Source organism: Malaya genurostris, chromosome 2 (assembly GCF_030247185.1).
Source record: "Malaya genurostris strain Urasoe2022 chromosome 2, Malgen_1.1, whole genome shotgun sequence".
NCBI lineage: Eukaryota > Metazoa > Arthropoda > Insecta > Diptera > Culicidae > Malaya > Malaya genurostris.
This window is the reverse complement of record NC_080571.1, coordinates 268,210,810-268,232,339: the sequence shown is the minus strand read 5'-3', so window position 1 is coordinate 268,232,339 and position 21,530 is coordinate 268,210,810. Positions and strand designations below refer to the sequence as shown.

The following is a 21,530-nucleotide window of genomic DNA, read 5'->3' as shown; positions in this document are numbered from 1 at the left end:
GCTCGAAAATTTGACAACTATCCCATAGCGGCAGCCCATCCCACTCTATCAAAAATACATTGAAGTTTAGTTATTTTAGAGGGAATTCAATTCGACCTTGAATGCATTATTGACCCTTCGTTAATAAGCGTCGACAAGCTCCGTGAAAATGCCATGGAAACAATACAAGCTGGAAAGAAAGCAAACATATCTCAGTTGGTTTTTCAAAGGGCTATATGAGCAAGTGCCAGTTTCTCTTAATTTACTTTCTTTTATGATTATTCTAACGCGATTTTCAATTATGTTTGTAAGTCGAAGGTTTCGGGTATCATTTCATACAGAGAGTTTACTGGTAAACGTGGAAATCCCTTAGTAATTGATAGAAAAGAAAGTAAACAAAGAAAAACTGTCACTTGCCCTTTGAAAAATCAACCGAGATATATAAACATTCAGCACAAAATGATTTGTGACTTCCATTGCACTATGGTCCGAAACGGGAAATTAGCGTGACAAAAATATTTTCACTATCAAATATTAGTTTTTTGTAGTTGGTGTCTTCACAAAAGTTGTTTGTAATCAAATGGCGCTCCTTTTGATGAAAAATGTTACTAGGGTGGTCCTCATTTAGATTGAAATCTGAAATCTAACTTTCCTTATTGAACTCAAAAATGATTTTGTTGTACAACAAAGTTGTAGGAAATTTTATTTTGAGCAACTTTGCCGAGAAAAGCATCTCTCTAGCTTTTTATTTGATTGAGTTACATCAATTTTCCCGAGTAAAAGTAGGGTGGCTCCTGAAAAATCAGATTTTTTGTTCTAACTTTTTTGTGAAACGTTCTACAAAAAAGTTTTCTTCAGAAGAGTTGTTGTACTAATTATTGTGCATAGTTTTGCTTAACCAAGCATTTTCATATGAGCTAAAAAGTTATGATTATTTTTTCATCAAAAACTAGTCAAGCTTCAAATATCAATATTCATTAGATGCCAGATCGATAAAAATGTATCCTATGTGGTTCCTTAAAGGTAATAACACAAATAAAAATTTAAGAGAAAATTGGAAGGGTGTTATTTTTTTAACTTATTTAAATTTGTTTTAAAAATACCTTCAAAAATCTCAAAAACATTGCATAACTCTTAAACGCCTTAACGTATCAACATACTTTCTTCAGCAAAATCATAGTATCAAATTAGTTCTACAAGTGTTCCATACATTGTCCATTCGAGAAATGAGACACACAAAAACTACAGCCGAAAATAGATTTGTTGTAATTTCGCGGTTAATTTTAACTTTTGGTTGATATCTGACACTCGAGCGGTTATTTTGATGTTGTCACAAATAACCCTGCTCAAGAAAATGGTCATTTTTGACAGATCGAAGGTTATTTTCCGACACTGAAAAATATCTTGCAATGAAAATTCTAATATTAATTCTTAATTTGAAATTATTTCCAGTGGAAAATAAACCCAAATAACTTTCCGTGCGTCAAACTTTGAAATGGGCCGCAGTTTTAGTTAAATTCAACTACTCGACACAAAATAACCACTCAAATGTCAGATTTCAACCAAAAGCTAAAACTAACCGCGAAATGGTTCACTGCCTAAGTAGTTAATCTACATTAGAGCTGTTCCACTTTTTCTGTAGATGAGTGGGATCTCACTCATTGTTGAATAACTATTTTTTAGCGTAATAGTACATACAAATCAACTGTGTTTCAAAGAAGGGCGAATCTAACATTGACAGCAAATGGAGAAAAACATCGATGAATGTTTCGACTTTCACTTGCGGTGAAACGATTTACGGATTTTTATCCGTACTTTGACGACTCGACGCAGCACACAGCGAGATTTTCGCTTGTAGTTCAGTGAAAAATCAGAAAAAGAAGAAGAAGAATGTTTCGATTTTGGTTTTAATTCCTATAGAAATTATCGTGTATTCTCAGATCAATTTTTGATAGCTCGATGAGCTGTTGGTTTATAATGAAATTACGCCCTCGCGCAGTTTTCGTGAAATTGGCTGGTTTCCGCGACTAGATTTCTGTGGGTAATTTTATCGTCTCATTTACTATTTCCAGTGGTAAAAAGTTCGGAAACCATTTAAAACAACGAAAATAAATAGTTTTGCCCTTCCTTTCTAACAACTGAAGTATCGCCCTGTTCGTTGGCATGGATCACGGAGGACGAAACTTACGTAAACAAATGGAATGACAGTTTTGCCATTTCCTTCCAAATTCCAAATCCTTTGTATTACTAAACTTGAGATTGTTGTAGAATCCGAATTTTCAGGCAAAATTGTAGGATTTTGAAGCATTTATTCGTTGGAGAGAGAAACTCGATTTTTAACTTTTGTAAGATTCCTCCTTCTTCGAAAAACTGCTGAAATGTCATTTCTTATAACATCGATCGAGTCCCACGACGAAAGGGCCTAACTGCAAATGACAGTTTCTCTTTGTTTGCTTTTGCTTTCACGATTTACCAGATTGATAATATATTTGATGCCTTTCTCTTCGCAAAATTTTCAAATTTAAACCACATGCATTTGTTTTATATTGGAAATTTTCAAGAAATTGCTGTAATGGCTCCGTTATTATCCAAAGAGAAAGTAAACAAAGAGAGGCTCTCATTTGCAGTTAGGCCATATTGTCGTGCGACTATCGAGTTGTCTTATTGGTCGTTATCAAAACAAAACGCGAATTATCTTGAAATGTTAATAAAAAGTTCGTGTGATTTCATAAAAGAAAAACCACCATCTCATTCGGTTCTAATTAAATGTTTGAAGATGTTACAAAAAACGTCACATGAGTGAAGGTAACTATTTTATTCCGAACATTATTAGTTTCTTATTTATGATCTTTTATCAGCATGTTATTCGGTTGTGTGCAATGTCATTTTATTGTGAAATCCTAAAGTTTGTATATAAATTGGGGAATTTAATCAATTACGCATCGATTGGTTGCTATCCGCAATAGATCGAATGTTTAATCCATTTGAGGCAAACATTGCATTGGAACGGGGCTGCTCTCTGGAACATGCGCCTCTATGCCTCGGAATCCGATTGGTTCTGTATGCTATTCACATGTATAAACAAAATACTTGGAAACACGCTCTTTCTGTGAGCCCCTGTCATGCTTGGAATGGATTGAACATATGTTACAAATAAGCAAATTCAAGCCCAAAATATCCATCAGTTGTTTAAGGTTTAATCGATCGCGCTGAAAGTTTTATTAAAGCGTATTTATTAAAATTCAAATGAAACACAAGAAGCTGCTACAACCTTGAATCAGAAGCATGATTCACCTTTTTAGTCCTAAAGCCCGTAGACTAACGTAGATAACTTTCCATTCCCACGCATGGCCTTTGGTGAACTTTTTTAAGTCAAAAGATAAAAATATATTTGTTATTTTTATTTTATCTATTTAAAATACAAAAAAGAATTGTGTTATTTTGAGAAAGCTAACTATCCTTTTTATTAAAAATCTTCTTTTAAAAATCTGTTCACGCATAGAGAAGCACCTACAATTAGCCACGCAATTCAATAACTCAAAATATCGTTGACGGTGAAGGGATAAACTGAACTATTCAACCGGACGAAAATTTCACAGTGATGGTCACAATCAATTCCCACCAAGCTATGGTAGTGAGTGATCAAAATTGGACACTGGAGCCATTTGTGTATAGAAGGTAAGTACCACAGACAAACGTAAACAATGATGGAAATAACAAAATAAAAACATAAAAAGCATGTTCTGAAAATACCGGAGTCACGGTTCAGTTGCACCATCAACATTTTATTTGCGTCGGTATGATACAAGGGAACGCGTAGAAAGCAGAGCAGTGCAATTTTATTTTACCATGGGGCAAACTCACACAATGTACCACTAAAAGGGCCCTGTCTCCCCCGTCGTATCGGTGAAAACTGAAAACGCACATTTCCCAATCAGCCATCCCATTACTGGCAGCCAGTGGAAGCAAAGCCCATCGCGAGAAGCAAAAAAAATAGTGCTTGGTATTTTCATTTTATACCGATGCTTTGCTATTGTATGTAGTGAAAAATCGCGAATTTTTTAGTTTTAGTTGCATTCGAGGGAGATCGGGGCAACGCATACACACTAATTTTTTTTCAGCTAGTTTTAGTAAAAGTTGAATATCCATTTAGTAGAGTACAGATAATAGAAGTGTCAAACTCATTGCATTTCTACTTGAAAGAATGATATCCTATGACCAAAATTTATGCTCCGAGGTAATCTCTCTTACCCTAACCTCCGCTATATTTTCGCAGCTATAAGTGATGTACCTTTTATTGAATCGTTTGTTTTTTTTCTCCCGCACTACAAACTTATTTCCCCCTTTTTGAATTTATTGCACTAAAGACTGCATCGACTATGGATGATCTTATCGCGATTTAGTTGATAATAGAGGATCGTTGCGAAAATATATCATCCATCGGCTCCGGGACGTGATCGTTTTGTTTTTCAACAGGTCTTTTTCATGTCAACTAGATTACCGTGCATAACTTGTCCGGTGTCACGGCTCAATATATTATGTACTGGTGCGGAGAACAAACATAAACCATCAACCACAAAGGCGCAATAACATCAAAAACTGCTAGCGTGTGACAATTTGCGATTCATGCAACTAAAAGCTGCTGTGTGCGTCCCCAACGGAAGACCACTGTCCCCATCGCTGCTCGGTGGACATCAAACCAGCTGTTTCTATAAAGTCATTGAGGATGATGGCAGAAGTAGTAGTGTTTTCCCATTGTAGAGCTCCAAATTCAGTATGAAAAGCGGTACCATTAATGCAGCTGGAACAGCAGCAGCCCGATCGTGGGTGGAGGATCATCGGTATGAATAGAATTAGTATAATTGTACAGGTGGAATTAGTATAATTGTTTAGGTGGCAGCTTCAAAAAGTGAAGAATACATAGTTCGACTGTGAGAAAATTCGTCCGTTTCTATCGTTATATGTGTTCACCCGGTGGGTGCTACCTGGTGGCGAGTTTGACGGGATTGAAAGTTCGATGTGCTAAATCGATGCGCTAGTGGCTGTGTCGCCGAGTTAAGAGGGCACGAAGCCATCGCTAGTTAGTGGGTGGCATTCAGCTGGTGCAAAACGATGTCGATCGTTCTGAGTGCTGTGTGTGAAAAGTTTCAGTGCCACTGTTGCATTGAAATGGAATGAAAGTGAATTTTACTTCGTGTTATTTGTGGAAGTAGTGATGATGTCCGTTTCAAAAATATGATTGTGGAAATTTAAGTTACTGTAGTAAGTCAAATTAAACAGTTTTCTGAAGGAACATCCAACAGTAAAACTAGAGAATAATGAATAAGCAGAAAGTAAAGGTAAGATAACAAAACACTAGGAAAAATAGCTTTTCTACAACCCGATTTAAAAGGTTCAACAGAACTCTTAGCTATATTATCATGTATTTATGGAAAACACCTAGACGGATACTGAAGGATATATTATCAAATATAATACCTTTGTAAAACCCCACATCGGGGGCACGTTTCTAAAAAAAAGAAGCGTTACTAAGAAAAAGCCTGTGTCTGTGTCCAAGAATACAGAAACCATCTGTCAAAGAGGTCAAGTGTTGAGGCGTCTTAAAATAATGTTCAACAAATTTCGAATGCAGTATTACGATACGCCTGCATGAACAGTAGTTGATTACTGGCATAGAAAATTAATACCACATGATACTTACCAACTGAAAAATGATATGTGACAAAAGTGAGTTGAAGAAATATCCTTTCATAAATTTTCTTCCGAAATGTACCAATCTTTTTCTATTCATGCGTTTATTTATTGATTCCAATCAAACAAAGAGCCAGACTCAAAAATTGTAAACTGATTTTTTTGTTATTTTACTTTTGCTCGTTATGATGTTTTAACTGGCCTCGAACATAGTTTAACTTTCATCAGTTTTCAAACAAAAACAAACCGTAAAAAGAGGGATGAGTGAAATAGCAAAAATAAGTCTCTCAAACCCCAATTGAACATCACTGGAATTCTGCCCATTTGGACTACTTTCTGAGTTGTGTTTCATCTTATCCATAGTAGTTCAATTGGTGCAAATGAGAACAATGTGAACTCGAGTTTTGTCTTCTCAGTAATTTGATCGGAAACTTTCTATTCTACTATTCCATTCGTTGGATCCTGATAAAAGTGAATTTTTTTTGTGTAAGAGCATTTCGCTAAGAAAAAAACGAGAGTCATGCGTAGGTGATCCGGAATTGCACTAGTTTCTTTTAACATGTATGTATCAAAAAATTAAAAGAGTTAAGAGTATCAAGTAATCTGGCAAATAACAGAAATGCGTTTAAGTTGTCGTAAGTCTAGTTTAGAAGTAAAGTAAAGTCATTGCGAAAATTATCGGGAATTAGATTTAAATTATCGATAGTTTTAAAAAAATCTAATCATGCGTCACTTATACCATTATATCTCCGGAACCAGAAATCACAACCGATTGATCTTTGAACTTGACTCACAATTTAATAGCAGCATTCAAACGAGCTCAGCCTTCTTAGAGAAAATTGAACAATTAATCTTCGAACTTAATCGATAATTTTGTAGTAGCTTTCAAACAAACCCAAGGTTTGTTCAAATCGTCACAGCCATCTCTGAGAAAATTAAGCAATAAAAATGAACGCGTTTTGTCGTTTACAAGCAATGCCTTGGTATTACATTCCTGTAGTGGAATTTGACCTTCTGTTTCAACAGACTTCGCAGCCGATTATGAGTGTACAGAAACAATGCATGGCTGGTGCTACGATTCTACTGACACTACATTTCTTCCAGGCCGGGGCTCGAACAAACGACAACTGGTTTGCAAGACTAGTGCCCTACGCATTGAACCGCCAACCCGGGACAACGACACTTATAGTATTATATCTATGTCGTTTACGTCACTTATAATATTATATCTACGAAACCAGAAACGACAGCCATTTGATCTTCGAACTTGATTCATAATTCAACAGTAGCTTTCAAATGAGCCTAGGCGTGTTCTAATCGGCCCAACCATTTCAGAGAAAATTGAGCAGTAAAACGTACTTAATTCACCTAGCAGAGAGATGATACCTTTTTTTTAATCAATCCGCATGTTTTTTTGCGTGAATGTTCTCTGTTGTGTTTAGTTTTTATGAAAATTATTTTAATGACCGTCGTTTCAAGCGGCAATTTGAGATTTTAATCACATCACTCTATAATGTCGAAACTGCAAATCGGATCGAATTTAAATCAAAAAGTGACAATTAGAGATGGACAAAACAGTTCTTTTCAAAGAACCGTTCAGTGATGTAGGGTTTTATTAAAAGAACTAGTTCTCCAGAGCTGTTCTTTCGTTCTTTGCATAGTTGGTGTGTTTCTTAAGCAAAAAAAGTCCTTCAAACTGAGGTTTCTCGTGATGCAGCGGTTGAGCGAGCAAAAAAAAACTGTAGAACTACCGTTCTCGAAAAAAGAACTATTGTTCATTCATTCTTTCAAAAGAACTAGTTCTTTTGAACCGTTCGCGAACGAATTGCCCATCTCTGGTGACAATCGATGAAACATTCCATCATATGTCGAAGTAAGTTCCACTTTAGAGTTTTTCGCCATTATTTACAGTACATCCAAGACCGATATTCAGGAACCAGCAAAACCAAATCCGAAAACGAGTCGTATGGCCATAAATTAATATGACGAATAAATTGCAATAGCTTTGAGTTCAATTTTGAAGCTTTTTGGTATTGTCATCTTCTATATCGGTTTGAATTTTAAAAATTCATCACCCTGTAAATCCATAATCGGAAGCTGGAATCGAATAATATTAACCAATTTTGTATGGTACCATAAGTTTTTTAATTTGAATTTTTATTTGAAATTCGGTTTGGCTTTTTAAAGAAAATAATTGAGCTTTGAAAACCGATTCGACACCGGATCCGGAATTCTAAAATTGGTGTAGCCGAAGTCAGTTAAATCCACATCAAGAACTGTATAGTTTACATTTGAATCAAACTGTTTGAAAATCAGTGTAGACATCTTTGAGAAATTGTAGCGTGAATTAAATTTTTGGGTATTCCGAATCGAAAACTGAATACCGCTGAAACTGAAATAAGTTTATTTGGTTATCGACTATCCAAATGTGCTAGCCTGATAAACCTGAATAATTTATGTGAAATAGACATTTTTAAACTTTATCTCCTAAACTGGAAGTAGGATCTAAAAAGTAAGATGTTTTATAGGATTTTAAGACCTCTCATTCGAATCATAGATGGTTCTTAGATTTCAGCCATCTACGAGAAAAATGAGTTGCATTATTTTAATTTCGTTTCACATATCATTCTGTGGTTCCGCAATCAGAAATTGGATCTAAACGTAATTCGGGAACCTTGTTCAGGAGTATACTACTTTTCATATGAATCTGAGTTTGTAGAAAACCATCTCCGAAAAAAATTAGTGAAATTATTGGTCACACACGCATTTGCTGATCTCGACGAACTGATTCGAATAGTTTATGGGTGTTATGTTCTTCCAGCATTTATTACTGTAAGTACTCGAAGATTCTGCCATCATATGGTTTTCATATGTCATATTCGAACGATTATGTTGCCAAAAACACACCGTGTTAAAATCGGTCCGAGGCAAAATGTCATGAAAAATGATGCTGTACACAGTCTTTCTTTCGGGCCTCGGAAAATTTTTCTACAGTTTGAGCGAATTCTATAACTATTATATATTTATATATATATATATATATATATATATATATATATATATATATATATATATATATATATATATATATATATATATATATATATATATATATATATATATATATATATATATATATATATATATATATATATATATATACATAAGTTTTTCTTCGCCGTGGCATCCACAATACATAGCACTTTAAACCTAATACATTTCGAATATCATATTAGTACCAACATATGAATACCAACATTGCTATTTTAAATTACATAAAATAAAATACATCTATTTTGTACATGATCTTATAACTATTTAGGTTTGTTTGTATCAGTTCATCACTTCTATTCATATAATATTGCTGGCTATTGGTTGAACTCATGGAAGAGAAAACAGTCTAACATAAAATAAAATTTAAATTGTAACTCCAATGGATTTAATGAAATGATAAAGGAGTTTCATGTATGTAAGGTCACGACAAGCAAGAATGTCGCGAACTGGGACATTGGATAGTCTACCTTGAGTACTCAAGGAATTCATTAGTTGAGATCTGGCATCACGATACTCCACGCATGTCCTAACGACATGATCAATATCGCGATAACCTTCGCCACAAGCACAATGATTAGATTCGGAAAGTCCAATTCGAAGGAGATGTGCATCTAACGTGTAGTGATTGGACATGAGTCTGGACATCACACGAATGAAGTCCCTACTCACATCCAGTCCCCTGAACCATGCCTTAGTCGATATTTTAGGAATAATTGAGTACCAGATCATATTTATCCCAAGAAGCTGGCAAGTGTTCTTTGGCGAGATGCCCTATAGAATTCGTTAAAAGCAATCGGTCTCTCATAAATTTCACCCTCAATAGCACCACGTTTGGCTAAAATATCGGCTCTTTCATTGCCTGGAATGGAGCAATGAGCCGGGACCCAAACTATTGTGATTTGATAATTATTGTTCAATATGTCGTTCAGGCACTGTTTTATTTTGCCAAGAAAAACGGTTCATTTTTGCCAGCAGCGTTTGAAAGAATGGCTTCAATTGCACTCAGACTATCTGTAAAGAGAAAATAATGGTTTGGAGATAATGTGACGATTACACTCAAACTATAATGAACGGTTGCTAACTTTGCTATATAAACAGATGCAGGTTCTTGAAGCCTAAATGAAGCCGAAACATTATTGATGAATATACCAAACCCAGTAGCCTCTTCAATTCGTGATTCGTCCGTATAAAATGTTTTCTCAGAGTCAATATGCCTGAACTTACTTGTACATATTTTTGGGATTTCCATCGAGCGTAGGTGTTCCGGGATGTGTTGAAAAATAGTGTTGAGTCAGGGACAATTAGGAGGCTGTCACGAATAGGAATATATCTTGAAGGGTTGAATTTCTGTGACATATTGGTAAAATATACTGTCATGAATCTTGTTTGAGATTGAAGCTCAACTAGCCTTTCGAAGTTATTAATAACTAGGGGATTCAGTACCTCACATGTTATTAGAAGTCGCGATGAAAGCTCCCAAAAACGATCCTTCAATGGAAGAACTCCCGCCAGAACTTCAAGATTCTTTGTATGTGTCGAGTACATGCAGCCTGAAGCAATTCTCAAACAACGATACTGAGTTCGCTCCAGTTTGATAATATGAGAGTTTGCAGCGAAACGAAAGCAAACGCATCCATATTCCATCACTGAAAGTATCGTTGTCTGATACAATTTTATTAGATCTTCCGGATGAGCACCCCACCAAGAACCTGTTATTGTTCGAAGAAAATTTACTCTTTGTTGGCATTTTGTTATCAGCTATCTAATGTGTCCTCCCCACGTGCATTTGAAATCAAACCACACCCCGAGGTATTTGAAAGTCAAAACCTGTTGGATCATTCTTCCCGTCATATGAAGCTGAAGCTGCGTGGGATCATGCTTTCTTAAAAAGACGACCAGCTCTGTTTTCTTTGCAGAGAATTCGATACCCAGATGAACAGCCCAAACGGACAATTTATCTAAGGTATCTTGCAATGCTTTTGCTGATCAATAGCTTTAGGTCTAGTAACTGAAACCATGCCATCATCTGTCAATTGTCTTAGTGTACATGGGGTTACGAGACAACTGTCAATGTCTGTTACATAGAAATTATACAGGAGCGGACTGAGGCATTAGCCTTGCGGGAGACCCATGTAGCTAATTCTGACTGTTGCAAAATCGGACTGTGAAAAATACATGCATTTCTCTGACAAAATGTTGTGCAAATAATTATTTATAATCGGTGGAAGTCCATTTTGGTGGAGCTTGTCTGAAAGAACATCAATGGATACTGAATCAAATGCTTCGGGTTCGAAGTTCGAAAGCTGTACAATACGATTCTTGCTGGAAATTTGAACTGCATAATCATGGACGACGAAACCTACGTGAAACTCGATTACAAATCCTGGCCGGGATCACAATATTATACGGTGCGAGAAGGGAAAGTGTTAAACCAGTCCGAGACATCGATTGAAGTCGAAAAATTTGGTAAGAAAGCTATGGTCTGGCAAGCAATTTGTAGTTGCGATAAGATTTCGAAACCCTTCATCACCACTGCTTCAATGAACAGCGAAATATATCAACATCAACATCAACGATGTATATCAACATTCAACAGTTCGAAAAAGATTGGAAAAAAGTGTCAAAACTTGTCGCCAAGAAGTCTGTACGGAATTTAATGAGGAATGTTCGCAAGAAGGTGCGCCAGCTAGTCTACAATGGCTAAGTAGCAAATGTTGAGAAAAAAAGAAGGAAACGGAATTCGGAAATCGGTGAGTCCGAAGTCAGTTAAATTCGCCTAATAGATTGTTATCCATTTCATTAGATTCGAATTTTCGAAAATCAGTGTAACCGTCTTAGGTAAAACTAGATTCTCAATATCCGTGAACCCGATAAACCTGATAAATTTATGTGAAATTAGTACACTATAAATCACTCTGTATCTCCTGAACTGGAAGTCGGATCTGATTAAAAAACAAGCAGTTTTTATTTGAATGTTAGATGGACGAAATTGGTTCAGCCATCTACTAGCAAAGTGAGTGACATTATTTTAATTTCATTACATAAAGACTGTTCCAGAAAGTATGGACGCACTTTGATTTCACTGTAAGTAATTCACAAGTGTTAGATATTCAAATTTTATTCAATATACTGATAATATTAGACTACAACAACAGAATATTGTTCTCAACATTTGCTACTTAGCCATTGTAGACTAGCTGGCGCACCTTCTTGCGAACATTCCTCATTAAATTCCGTACAGACTTCTTGGCGACAAGTTTTGACACTTTTTTCCAATCTTTTTCGAACTGTTGAATGTTGATATACATCGTTGATGATGATGTTGATATTATTCGCTGTTCATTGAAGCAGTGGTGATGAAGGGTTTCGAAATCTTATCGCAACTACAAATTGCTTGCCAGACCATAGATTTCTTACCAAATTTTTCGACTTCAATCGATGTCTCGGAATGGTTTAACACTTTCCCTTCTCGCACCGTATAATATTGTGATCCCGGCCAGGATTTGTAATCGAGTTTCACGTAGGTTTCGTCGTCCATGATTATGCAGTTCAAATTTCCAGCAAGAATCGTATTGTACAGCTTTCGAACTTCGAACCCGAAGCATTTGATTCAGTATCCATTGATGTTTTTTCAGACAAGCTCCACCAAAATGGACTTCCACCGATTATAAATAATTATTTGCACAACATTTTGTCAGAGAAATGCATGTATTTTTCACAGTCCGATTTTGCAACAGTCAGAATTAGCTACATGGGTCTCCCGCAAGGCTAATGCCTCAGTCCGCTCCTGTATAATTTCTATGTAACAGACATTGACAGTTGTCTCGTAACCCCATGTACACTAAGACAATTGACAGATGATGGCATGGTTTCAGTTACTGGACCTAAAGCTATTGATCAGCAAAAGCATTGCAAGATACCTTAGATAAATTGTCCGTTTGGGCTGTTCATCTGGGTATCGAATTCTCTGCGAAGAAAACAGAGCTGGTCGTCTTTTTAAGAAAGCATGATCCCACGCAGCTTCAGCTTCATATGATGGGAAGAATGATCCAACAGGTTTTGACTTTCAAATACCTCGGGGTGTGGTTTGATTTCAAATGCACGTGGGGAGGACACATTAGATAGCTGATAACAAAATGCCAACAAAGAGTAAATTTTCTTCGAACAATAACAGGTTCTTGGTGGGGTGCTCATCCGGAAGATCTAATAAAATTGTATCAGACAACGATACTTTCAGTGATGGAATATGGATGCGTTTGCTTTCGTTTCGCTGCAAACTCTCATATTATCAAACTGGAGCGAACTCAGTATCGTTGTTTGAGAATTGCTTCAGGCTGCATGTACTCGACACATACAAAGAATCTTGAAGTTCTGGCGGGAGTTCTTCCATTGAAGGATCGTTTTTGGGAGCTTTCATCGCGACTTCTAATAACATGTGAGGTACTGAATCCCCTAGTTATTAATAACTTCGAAAGGCTAGTTGAGCTTCAATCTCAAACAAGATTCATGACAGTATATTTTACCAATATGTCACAGGAAATCAACCCTTCAAGATATATTCCTATTCGTGACAGCCTCCTAATTGTCCCTGACTCAACACTATTTTTCGACACATCCCGGAACACCTACGCTCGATGGAAATCCCAAAAATATGTACAAGTAAGTTCAGGCATATTGACTCTGAGAAAACATTTTATACGGACGAATCACGAATTGAAGAGGCTACTGGGTTTGGTATATTCATCAATAATGTTTCGGCTTCATTTAGGCTTCAAGAACCTGCATCTGTTTATATAGCAAAGTTAGCAACCGTTCATTATAGTTTGAGTGTAATCGTCACATTATCTCCAAACCATTATTTTCTCTTTACAGATAGTCTGAGTGCAATTGAAGCCATTCTTTCAAACGCTGCTGGCAAAAATGAACCGTTTTTCTTGGCAAAATAAAACAGTGCCTGAACGACATATTGAACAATAATTATCAAATCACAATAGTTTGGGTCCCGGCTCATTGCTCCATTCCAGGCAATGAAAGAGCCGATATTTTAGCCAAACGTGGTGCTATTGAGGGTGAAATTTATGAGAGACCGATTGCTTTTAACGAATTCTATAGGGCATCTCGCCAAAGAACACTTGCCAGCTTCTTGGGATAAATATGATCTGGTACTCAATTATTCCTAAAATATCGACTAAGGCATGGTTCAGGGGACTGGATGTGAGTAGGGACTTCATTCGTGTGATGTCCAGACTCATGTCCAATCACTACACGTTAGATGCGCATCTCCTTCGAATTGGACTTTCCGAATCTAATCATTGTTCTTGTGGCGAAGGTTATCGCGATATTGATCATGTCGTTAGGACATGCGTGGAGTATCGTGATGCCAGATCTCAACTAATGAATTCCTTGAGTACTCAAGGTAGACTATCCAATGTCCCAGTTCGCGACATTCTTGCTTGTCGTGACCTTACATACATGAAACTCCTTTATCATTTCATTAAATCCATTGGAGTTACAATTTAAATTTTATTTTATGTTAGACTGTTTTCTCTTCCATGAGTTCAACCAATAGCCAGCAATATTATATGAATAGAAGTGATGAACTGATACAAACAAACCTAAATAGTTATAAGATCATGTACAAAATAGATGTATTTTATTTTATGTAATTTAAAATAGCAACTCGCTTGATAAAAACAGTGTTTAGATTAACTAATGAATACCAACATACTAATATGATATTCGAAATGTATTAGGTTTAAAGTACTATGTATTGTGGATGCCACGGCGAAGAAAAACTTATGTATATTGCCTATGAAATAAACGTATTTATGAGAAAAAAACTAGCAGCAGTGATGCTAGATGTATTAAGGAATGAGTCACTGTTCGGACCTTGTGCCTGTTTTTTTAAAAAAAAAATTTCTGCAAACGTCGGATTGTTTTGCGGACTTATGAAGTTTTTTTCCTCGTTAAGTTTCCTATGAAAATAACACATGCACTGATTGTTTGAGTTCATAGATTGATCTCCAGCCAATTTTGTTTGTAAATAGTGAATTTCTCCATACTAAATCCCATACAAACTTTAAACCTCGGGCACGAAAATATAGTTTCTCCGATCGAGCTAAAATTTTGCATGGTGCTTATGGGACCCAAAAGAAACAGTTTTGTTACCACCCTACTGTTTATATAAAACAGTTTCTGTTCAGTACGGTAATGTTATTGACTTAACCCAACCGACCTTTGTCAATTTTCAAAATGCTGCTCGTATTTTAATCACCGATGATCCATAGTAAACGATTAATGCAAACTACTTCTCCAATCATGGTGGAATCAATGTAAATTTTTAATTTCATAACGTTTATTCATTCGATATCAGCTAGACTTTCGGTTTGGATCTGGAAACATACGAGTTTTACCGCAAAAAGTGCGGTGTTCAATCACAAGAAATCTATTAAAAATAGCAGTTTCATAACCACAGTTCAATCGATTTTCATTTATAGTTTGTTAAAAATGCAATCACGCCTATTTCTTTTTAAAACTCAAGCCGAGTCAGGCAAAACCGAAGCACAACCCGGAGTCAATGATTCGCAGAATGCATTAATGTCGGGAAAGAAGGTCGGCAAGCATTTTGATAAACAGTCCGTGCAGAGTAGTACGGTTTCGTGTTAGGAATGGTTGAAAACAGGAAAACAAAAAAATAAAAACAGAATAAATAAGTTTTTCTGCAAAAAAAAACTAATCAATCCATGGAAAGCCCGCATTAATCTACCGTGTCGGGCACCTGGGCACCGACCGGTCGGAAGAGAAATGTAGAGCAACCGCGTGAATAATTTTCCGCCCGTGCACAATCTGCCGGCGTCGCACTAAGACGGGCCCCCGCCGCAGAAAATTGTATAATCGTCGCCGTTCAGCCATTCTAATTCTCGACCCGCGATCCAGTTTCAATGTTGATGAGAGCGAAAGCCGCTTTCCACCCCCCGCCTTATGTTATTGAAACATAACACAACTGTTTTGTGTGCTGCTATTGCGGTGAATTCGAATTGGTTCTTCAATCGTGACACCGACATCATTTGTTCTTCGAAGTGTGGAAATCTAATGTCGGTAGTTCACGTGAAACCAAAATATCGTTCCAACCTCTAGGGTTATACACCAATCTGCAAACTGGAAACGAGTGATATTTGTTGTTCTTATGATGCAACGAGTTTGTGGCTATACAACCTAAACCTATCACAATCGCAATTTGTGCCTTTTTTATAACCATCTTCTTAAACCAGGTCTGCTAGTTAGTTTCTAACTGCAAACAAACCACGATCGAACGAAAGATTTCAACGGCGTGATGAACCTACAGCAACCGTTTCTCCATTCAATCGAAAAGCGCTCCGAAACCGCAAAGAATGTTTTGTTGAACTCAGAAGCACCACCAACTAACAGAAGAGCTGAAATAATCCGAAAACTGATTATGTAATTTATCATTGCAAATAGGAAAATCGGTAAATTCTCCGGTTGAGTGGTTATTGAATCCTCTTAAACCATATTCCGCTAGAAACAAACTCATCGCAGACTTCTGCTGATTATTTCTGACATTTAGAAATGTTTTGCTTTATATTCATCCATGGGAGAGTCACGCAAACGCCGCATCAGGCAGATAGTAGAAAACGTGAGACCGAACAAAAGCATACTGAGCAAGTTTAAAACCAAAACTAACAGACGTTTTGCCGCATTACTTGGATTATTTGGGCTGAGCTAGTCGCTTCGCGGAACATTGACCTCACGCGACCCACCTGCTACAGTTTTGTTCGTTTGTTTTCAAAACTAACCCACCCATCGCAGTCATGGACAACAACCGTGGCACCGAAGAGCAAGTAGTCACCGGAAGTTGGACCACGCCAGCACCGAATAAGGGCGAAAGCGCAAAGCAAAACTTCCATTAATTGAGCGAATTGTTCGTTGTCACTGGACTGAGAACTTTAACGGAATCGCCATGGAATGGAGCGAAAATGATTATTCGGTACAGATGTTTTTCATTGCCGGAAACTGTTCGAAAATGTACAAAGATTTTAAAATTACAAGTTACAAGTTTGTCAAGATCGAACTAAGATCGCCGGTAATGAAACTTGGTTAAAGGTTTCCCATTTCACACGCTCCGGAATGCAGTTAGAAAGAAATTCAACTGTAATTACCATAATTACCTGCGCGTTTTAGCTCTATTTTCTATGTCTCACCCGATGTGGAATGAGAGTACCCGGGAGTACATGAATGTGCCATAGGGCATGAAGGCGGCACCATTAAACTTGATTGTTACAGGAAAAGTATCGTTATAATTGCATCTCATGGCTCCGTTAGTCACGTTGTTCTCAAGAAGAAGGTCTTCTGGGAGGTTACCTTTTTCTCATTGAAATGTTTGTTCTTTTCAACATTTTCCAAACTGCTCACTAAATACTATTTTCTATTAATGGTATCTCATACTTCTACGTTGCGTCGCACCGAAGGTCAATGTCTAACAAACAGATTGTTGTCATTCAAAAGTTTTGGCAGCAGTGAAACATTGTACGCTATAAAACCGTATACTCCAAATCAATAAATGTCACTTCAGGTATTCCCCAAGTTTCTCATCTAGGACCTCTTATTTTTATCTCGTACGTAAACAACATTTCCTTCTTACCCCAACATCTAAAAGTTTTTTTATACGCAGACCACATGAAACTCTTAATATAGAAAATATTGTAGATGTTGAAGTATTCCAACATAAAATTTACGTATTCAATAGTTGGTGCAACAAAAGCTTACACACTTAAAAAAGTAAGTATGGGTGAGTAATGTCACAGACATAACTGGATGTCGTGAATACGAATATAACTGAAACGCTTTCTTCTTACTTTCGAATATCAATTAGTTGATTATTTGTATTAATTGTGCCAGCTTTCCATTTCTTCACTACTAAAATTTGAAACGATGCACCTAAGCAGAATCGGTGCTATGCATTTTAGCAGAAAATTCCAACTGGTTGAAAAATATAAATAAATATATATAGTACAGTAAAGTAAAATTTCACATAGTTTTTTGAAAATATGTTAATTGTTCTAAAAAGAACTGATTCGAAGATTTCTGGAATTAGGGACTAGACCAGAGTTCAAGAACTAAATTGAGAACTTAGAACAGACTCAGAATTCAACTGCAATTTAGTTTTTGAACTAGTTTCGAAACTGAATTCAGTTCCAACATACACGTTCTAAATTCTGAACCTGTATTCTGAAGCCAAGTTCCTGAAACTAAAATATCCTTCCGACGATCGAACTCCAAATGAAAGCACGACCTAAGCGTTTGAGGCTTTATACCACGCAAAAGGTATGCTTTTTCATTGCCGACTGCTCCTTCTGACGACCGAAGTCCGAATGAGATAACCTTAGTTTACCTTTTATACTCGTCTAGTAGATAATCGGAACTTTCGTAACTGATATGTGCCTGACTACCTCAAAACAGTCGTCCGGATGCAAAAAAGGCAAGCAAGCGTGATGATTTTTTGTCATTATTTCCAAAACTTTTAGAAAACTTTGTTTTTCAGTTATTTATGGTTATCTCACGCTGTTGAATATTTAATCACAGATTCTTGATCATATTTCCGATAGCTTGTAGCAAAAACTAAGTTGTTGGGTTAAGTACATCAAGAGATATTAGCGATAAAGTTCTGCCCATTCTTGTACAGAGTAAATTCTGAAAAGGTACCCCATAGTAAAGTAAGTCGTATTCACGACAAAAACCCTGTGATTTTACATCTTATTAGATGCACATAAATGGAGCTCACGCAAATTTACGTGGAAGAATATTTAATATTGTGTCTAAAACTCCATACACGAAATTCATTAAAATAAAATAAAAGAATACCGAGAGCAACCGTCGCGACTCGAACCAAGGAATCATTGGATCGCAAGTACGCCTGGTTATCGACCGAGCCACAGAAGCATACATCTGCTTAGCTGGTAAAAGGTGCATTTAAATTCATACAGTCGCACCTGCTAGCAGAACGCAAGTTACAGTCGAAACCAATTTCAAGAACTTCAAGCTCATCTAGTCATTACAAATGAGTTTCTTCCGTCATTTAACAAATTAGGTCTTTATGAATTACATCGTATGAGGGATTAAGTCACCTGTAAAATTCATTTTTTTGGTGTGTTCTTCAACTAAACGCTAAGAAATGTAGTTCAATATCGTTTAATAGAAAAACCATGTCTTTTTCTATTAATGTACACTCTTAGAAAAAATGAAATTTACGCTCGACGTAAATACAAGCATGCCGTAATATCTTCGGTGATGACACAAAATTACATCTATTAACATACAAAAATAAATTTTGCGTCTATATCGATGTAAACTTCAACTAAATGAACTGTCATGTTATTGATATGACTTATGTTTACATGCTTTGAATTGTAAATCTAAGTGAATCGCGACGCTCCTTTTATGTGCATCTATTAAGGTGCAAATTTTTCTGAGGGTGTATGTTTAGGAAGCCAACCAGTAGAAAAATGTAAAATTTTTGAGAGATCTAGGCGTAATTTTAGACTCAAAACATACTTTCGTGGACCATTATAATACAATTGGCAATAAAGCAAATATTATGTTAGCTTTTATTGAACGTTTCAGTCATAACTTTCAAAACCTTCTTACACAAAAAACTATTATATACAACGTATAAAGCTTGCTTCAGAAAGAATTGGAACAAAGACAATTGCCTATATTTCAGTTATTTATTATTGAACTCAAGATCTTTTTTATACAAATGTAGCGTTTTCTTCATACTTTTAAGAAAAAATACGGATAAAATTATTCGTCACGGTTTCGAAGGAATTCTCGATATTTTCCTGTAACACGGCTCATTAGGCCTGAGCCGTTGCCAAGTAAAATTTTTGCCCGAAGTCAGCATTAACATAGGTTTCATCGTCCATCAGAAGACACCTGTCATTTGCTTCCGTAATTCTGAGATTTTTGTGTATTGAAAATTCTAAACCTACTTGTATTGTGTAATGGGGAAAAGGAACTTATATACTAACTTACTAACTAATACAGAGAGCGAATCGATTCAATTGAAGATTGCATCGCTTTTTTGTCGGAATTTGCTTATAATATTATGTGACATTACATCTAATGGTTCTATATTTGTGAGTCTGTGTAACTTATTTGTACTAAACCAGGGAAGACGCTTCAAAATCATTTTCAGAATTTTATTCTGAATCCTTTGAAGCATTTTCTTCCTGGTGGAACAACAACTTGACCAAATTGGAACTGCATAAAGCATGGCTGCTTGTTTATAAATTAACAATTTGTTTTTTAGACCGAACTTAGCATTTCTGTTTATAAGAGGATATAAACATTTAATATATTTATTACACTTTGCCTGGATTCCTTCAATGTGATCCTTGAAAGTGAGTTTTTTGTCATACGTTAAACCTAAGTATTTAGCTTGATCAGACCATGTCAATTCCAAGCCATTCAATTTGAGAATATGATTATTGTTTGGTTTAAGAAAAGGAGCTCTTGGCTTATGAGGAAAGATAATTAATTGCGTTTTTGCAGCATTTGGTTTAATTTTCCATTTTGACAGATAATCACTGAAAATATTTAAACTTCTTTGTAGGCGACTGCAGATCACTCTTAGATTTCTACCTGTGGCTAACAGGCTTGTGTCGTCACAGAATAGCGATTTCTGACAACCAACGGGTAGATTTGGAAGATCAGAAGTGAAAATATTATGCAAGATTGGAGCTACGCTCGAACCCTGCGGAACACCGGCTCGTACGGGTAGCAATTCTGATAGCTAACCTGAAGAGTACGATCAGTTAAATAATTTTGAATCATTTTGATCAAATAAATAGGCAACTGGAAATCAGACATTTTTGCTATTAAACCTTTGTGCCAAACACTGTCGAATGCTTTTTCTATGTCTAGATGAGCAACTCCAGTGGATAACCCAGAAGATTTATTTGCTTTTATTAAGTTCGTTACTCTTACAAGTTGATGAGTAGTTGAATGTTCATGACGAAATCCAAACTGCTCTGGTAAAAAAATTGAATTCTCATTTATATGAGACATCATTCTCAACAAGATAATTTTTTCAAAAAGTTTACTGATAGAAGAAAGTAAGCTAATTGGTCGATAACTTGATGTTTCTGCTGGGTTTTTATCAGGTTTTAGGATAGGAATTACTTTAGCGTTTTTCCATCTTTTTGGGAAGTAAGCTAATGAAAAACACTTGTTAAAAATTTTACCCAAGAGTCTCAAGGCAACATCGGGAAGATTTTTAATATGAATATTAAAAATTCCATCATTACCAGGAGCCTTCATGTTTTTAAGTTTCCTAATAATTGATTTAATTTCATCAAAATTCGTCTCAATAATTTCATCTTGTGATAACACTTGGGTTGAAATATGATCATATTTCAGTGAGACTTCATTTTCAATAGGACTCACAAAGTTCAAATTAAAATTGTGGACACTCTCGAACTGCTGAGCAAGTTTTTGAGCTTTTTCGCCATTTGTGAGAAGTATTTGATTTCCTTCCTTGAGAACAGGAATTTTTTCTGAGGTTTCTTAAGAACCTTAGAAAGTTTTAGAATATGGTTTAATTTGTTCAACTTCTTTAGCGAAATTTTCATTTCGCAAATGTAAATGCAAATCTATGTTTAATTTCTTTTTGTAAATCCTTAACTATGTTTTTCATATAAAGATCATGAAAATATTGATATTGTCGTCGACGAACATTCTTCAAGCGAATGAGCAGTTGAAGATTGTCATCGATAATAGGTAATGATGGT

The 21,530-nt window shown here is 36.0% G+C and overlaps 1 protein-coding gene across 1 annotated transcript in view; it reads left to right on the top strand.

The window, feature by feature from the left end:
• Window positions 1–4,885: 4,885 nt before the first annotated feature.
• Window positions 4,886–21,530, top strand: part of LOC131429926 (villin-like protein quail) — a 39,163-nt gene continuing 22,518 nt past the window's right edge. The window contains exon 1 of the mRNA XM_058594455.1: window positions 4,886–5,318. Within this exon, the coding sequence (XP_058450438.1) occupies window positions 5,298–5,318 (21 nt within the window). The 5' untranslated portion in view covers window positions 4,886–5,297. The remainder of the gene's footprint in view (window positions 5,319–21,530) is intronic.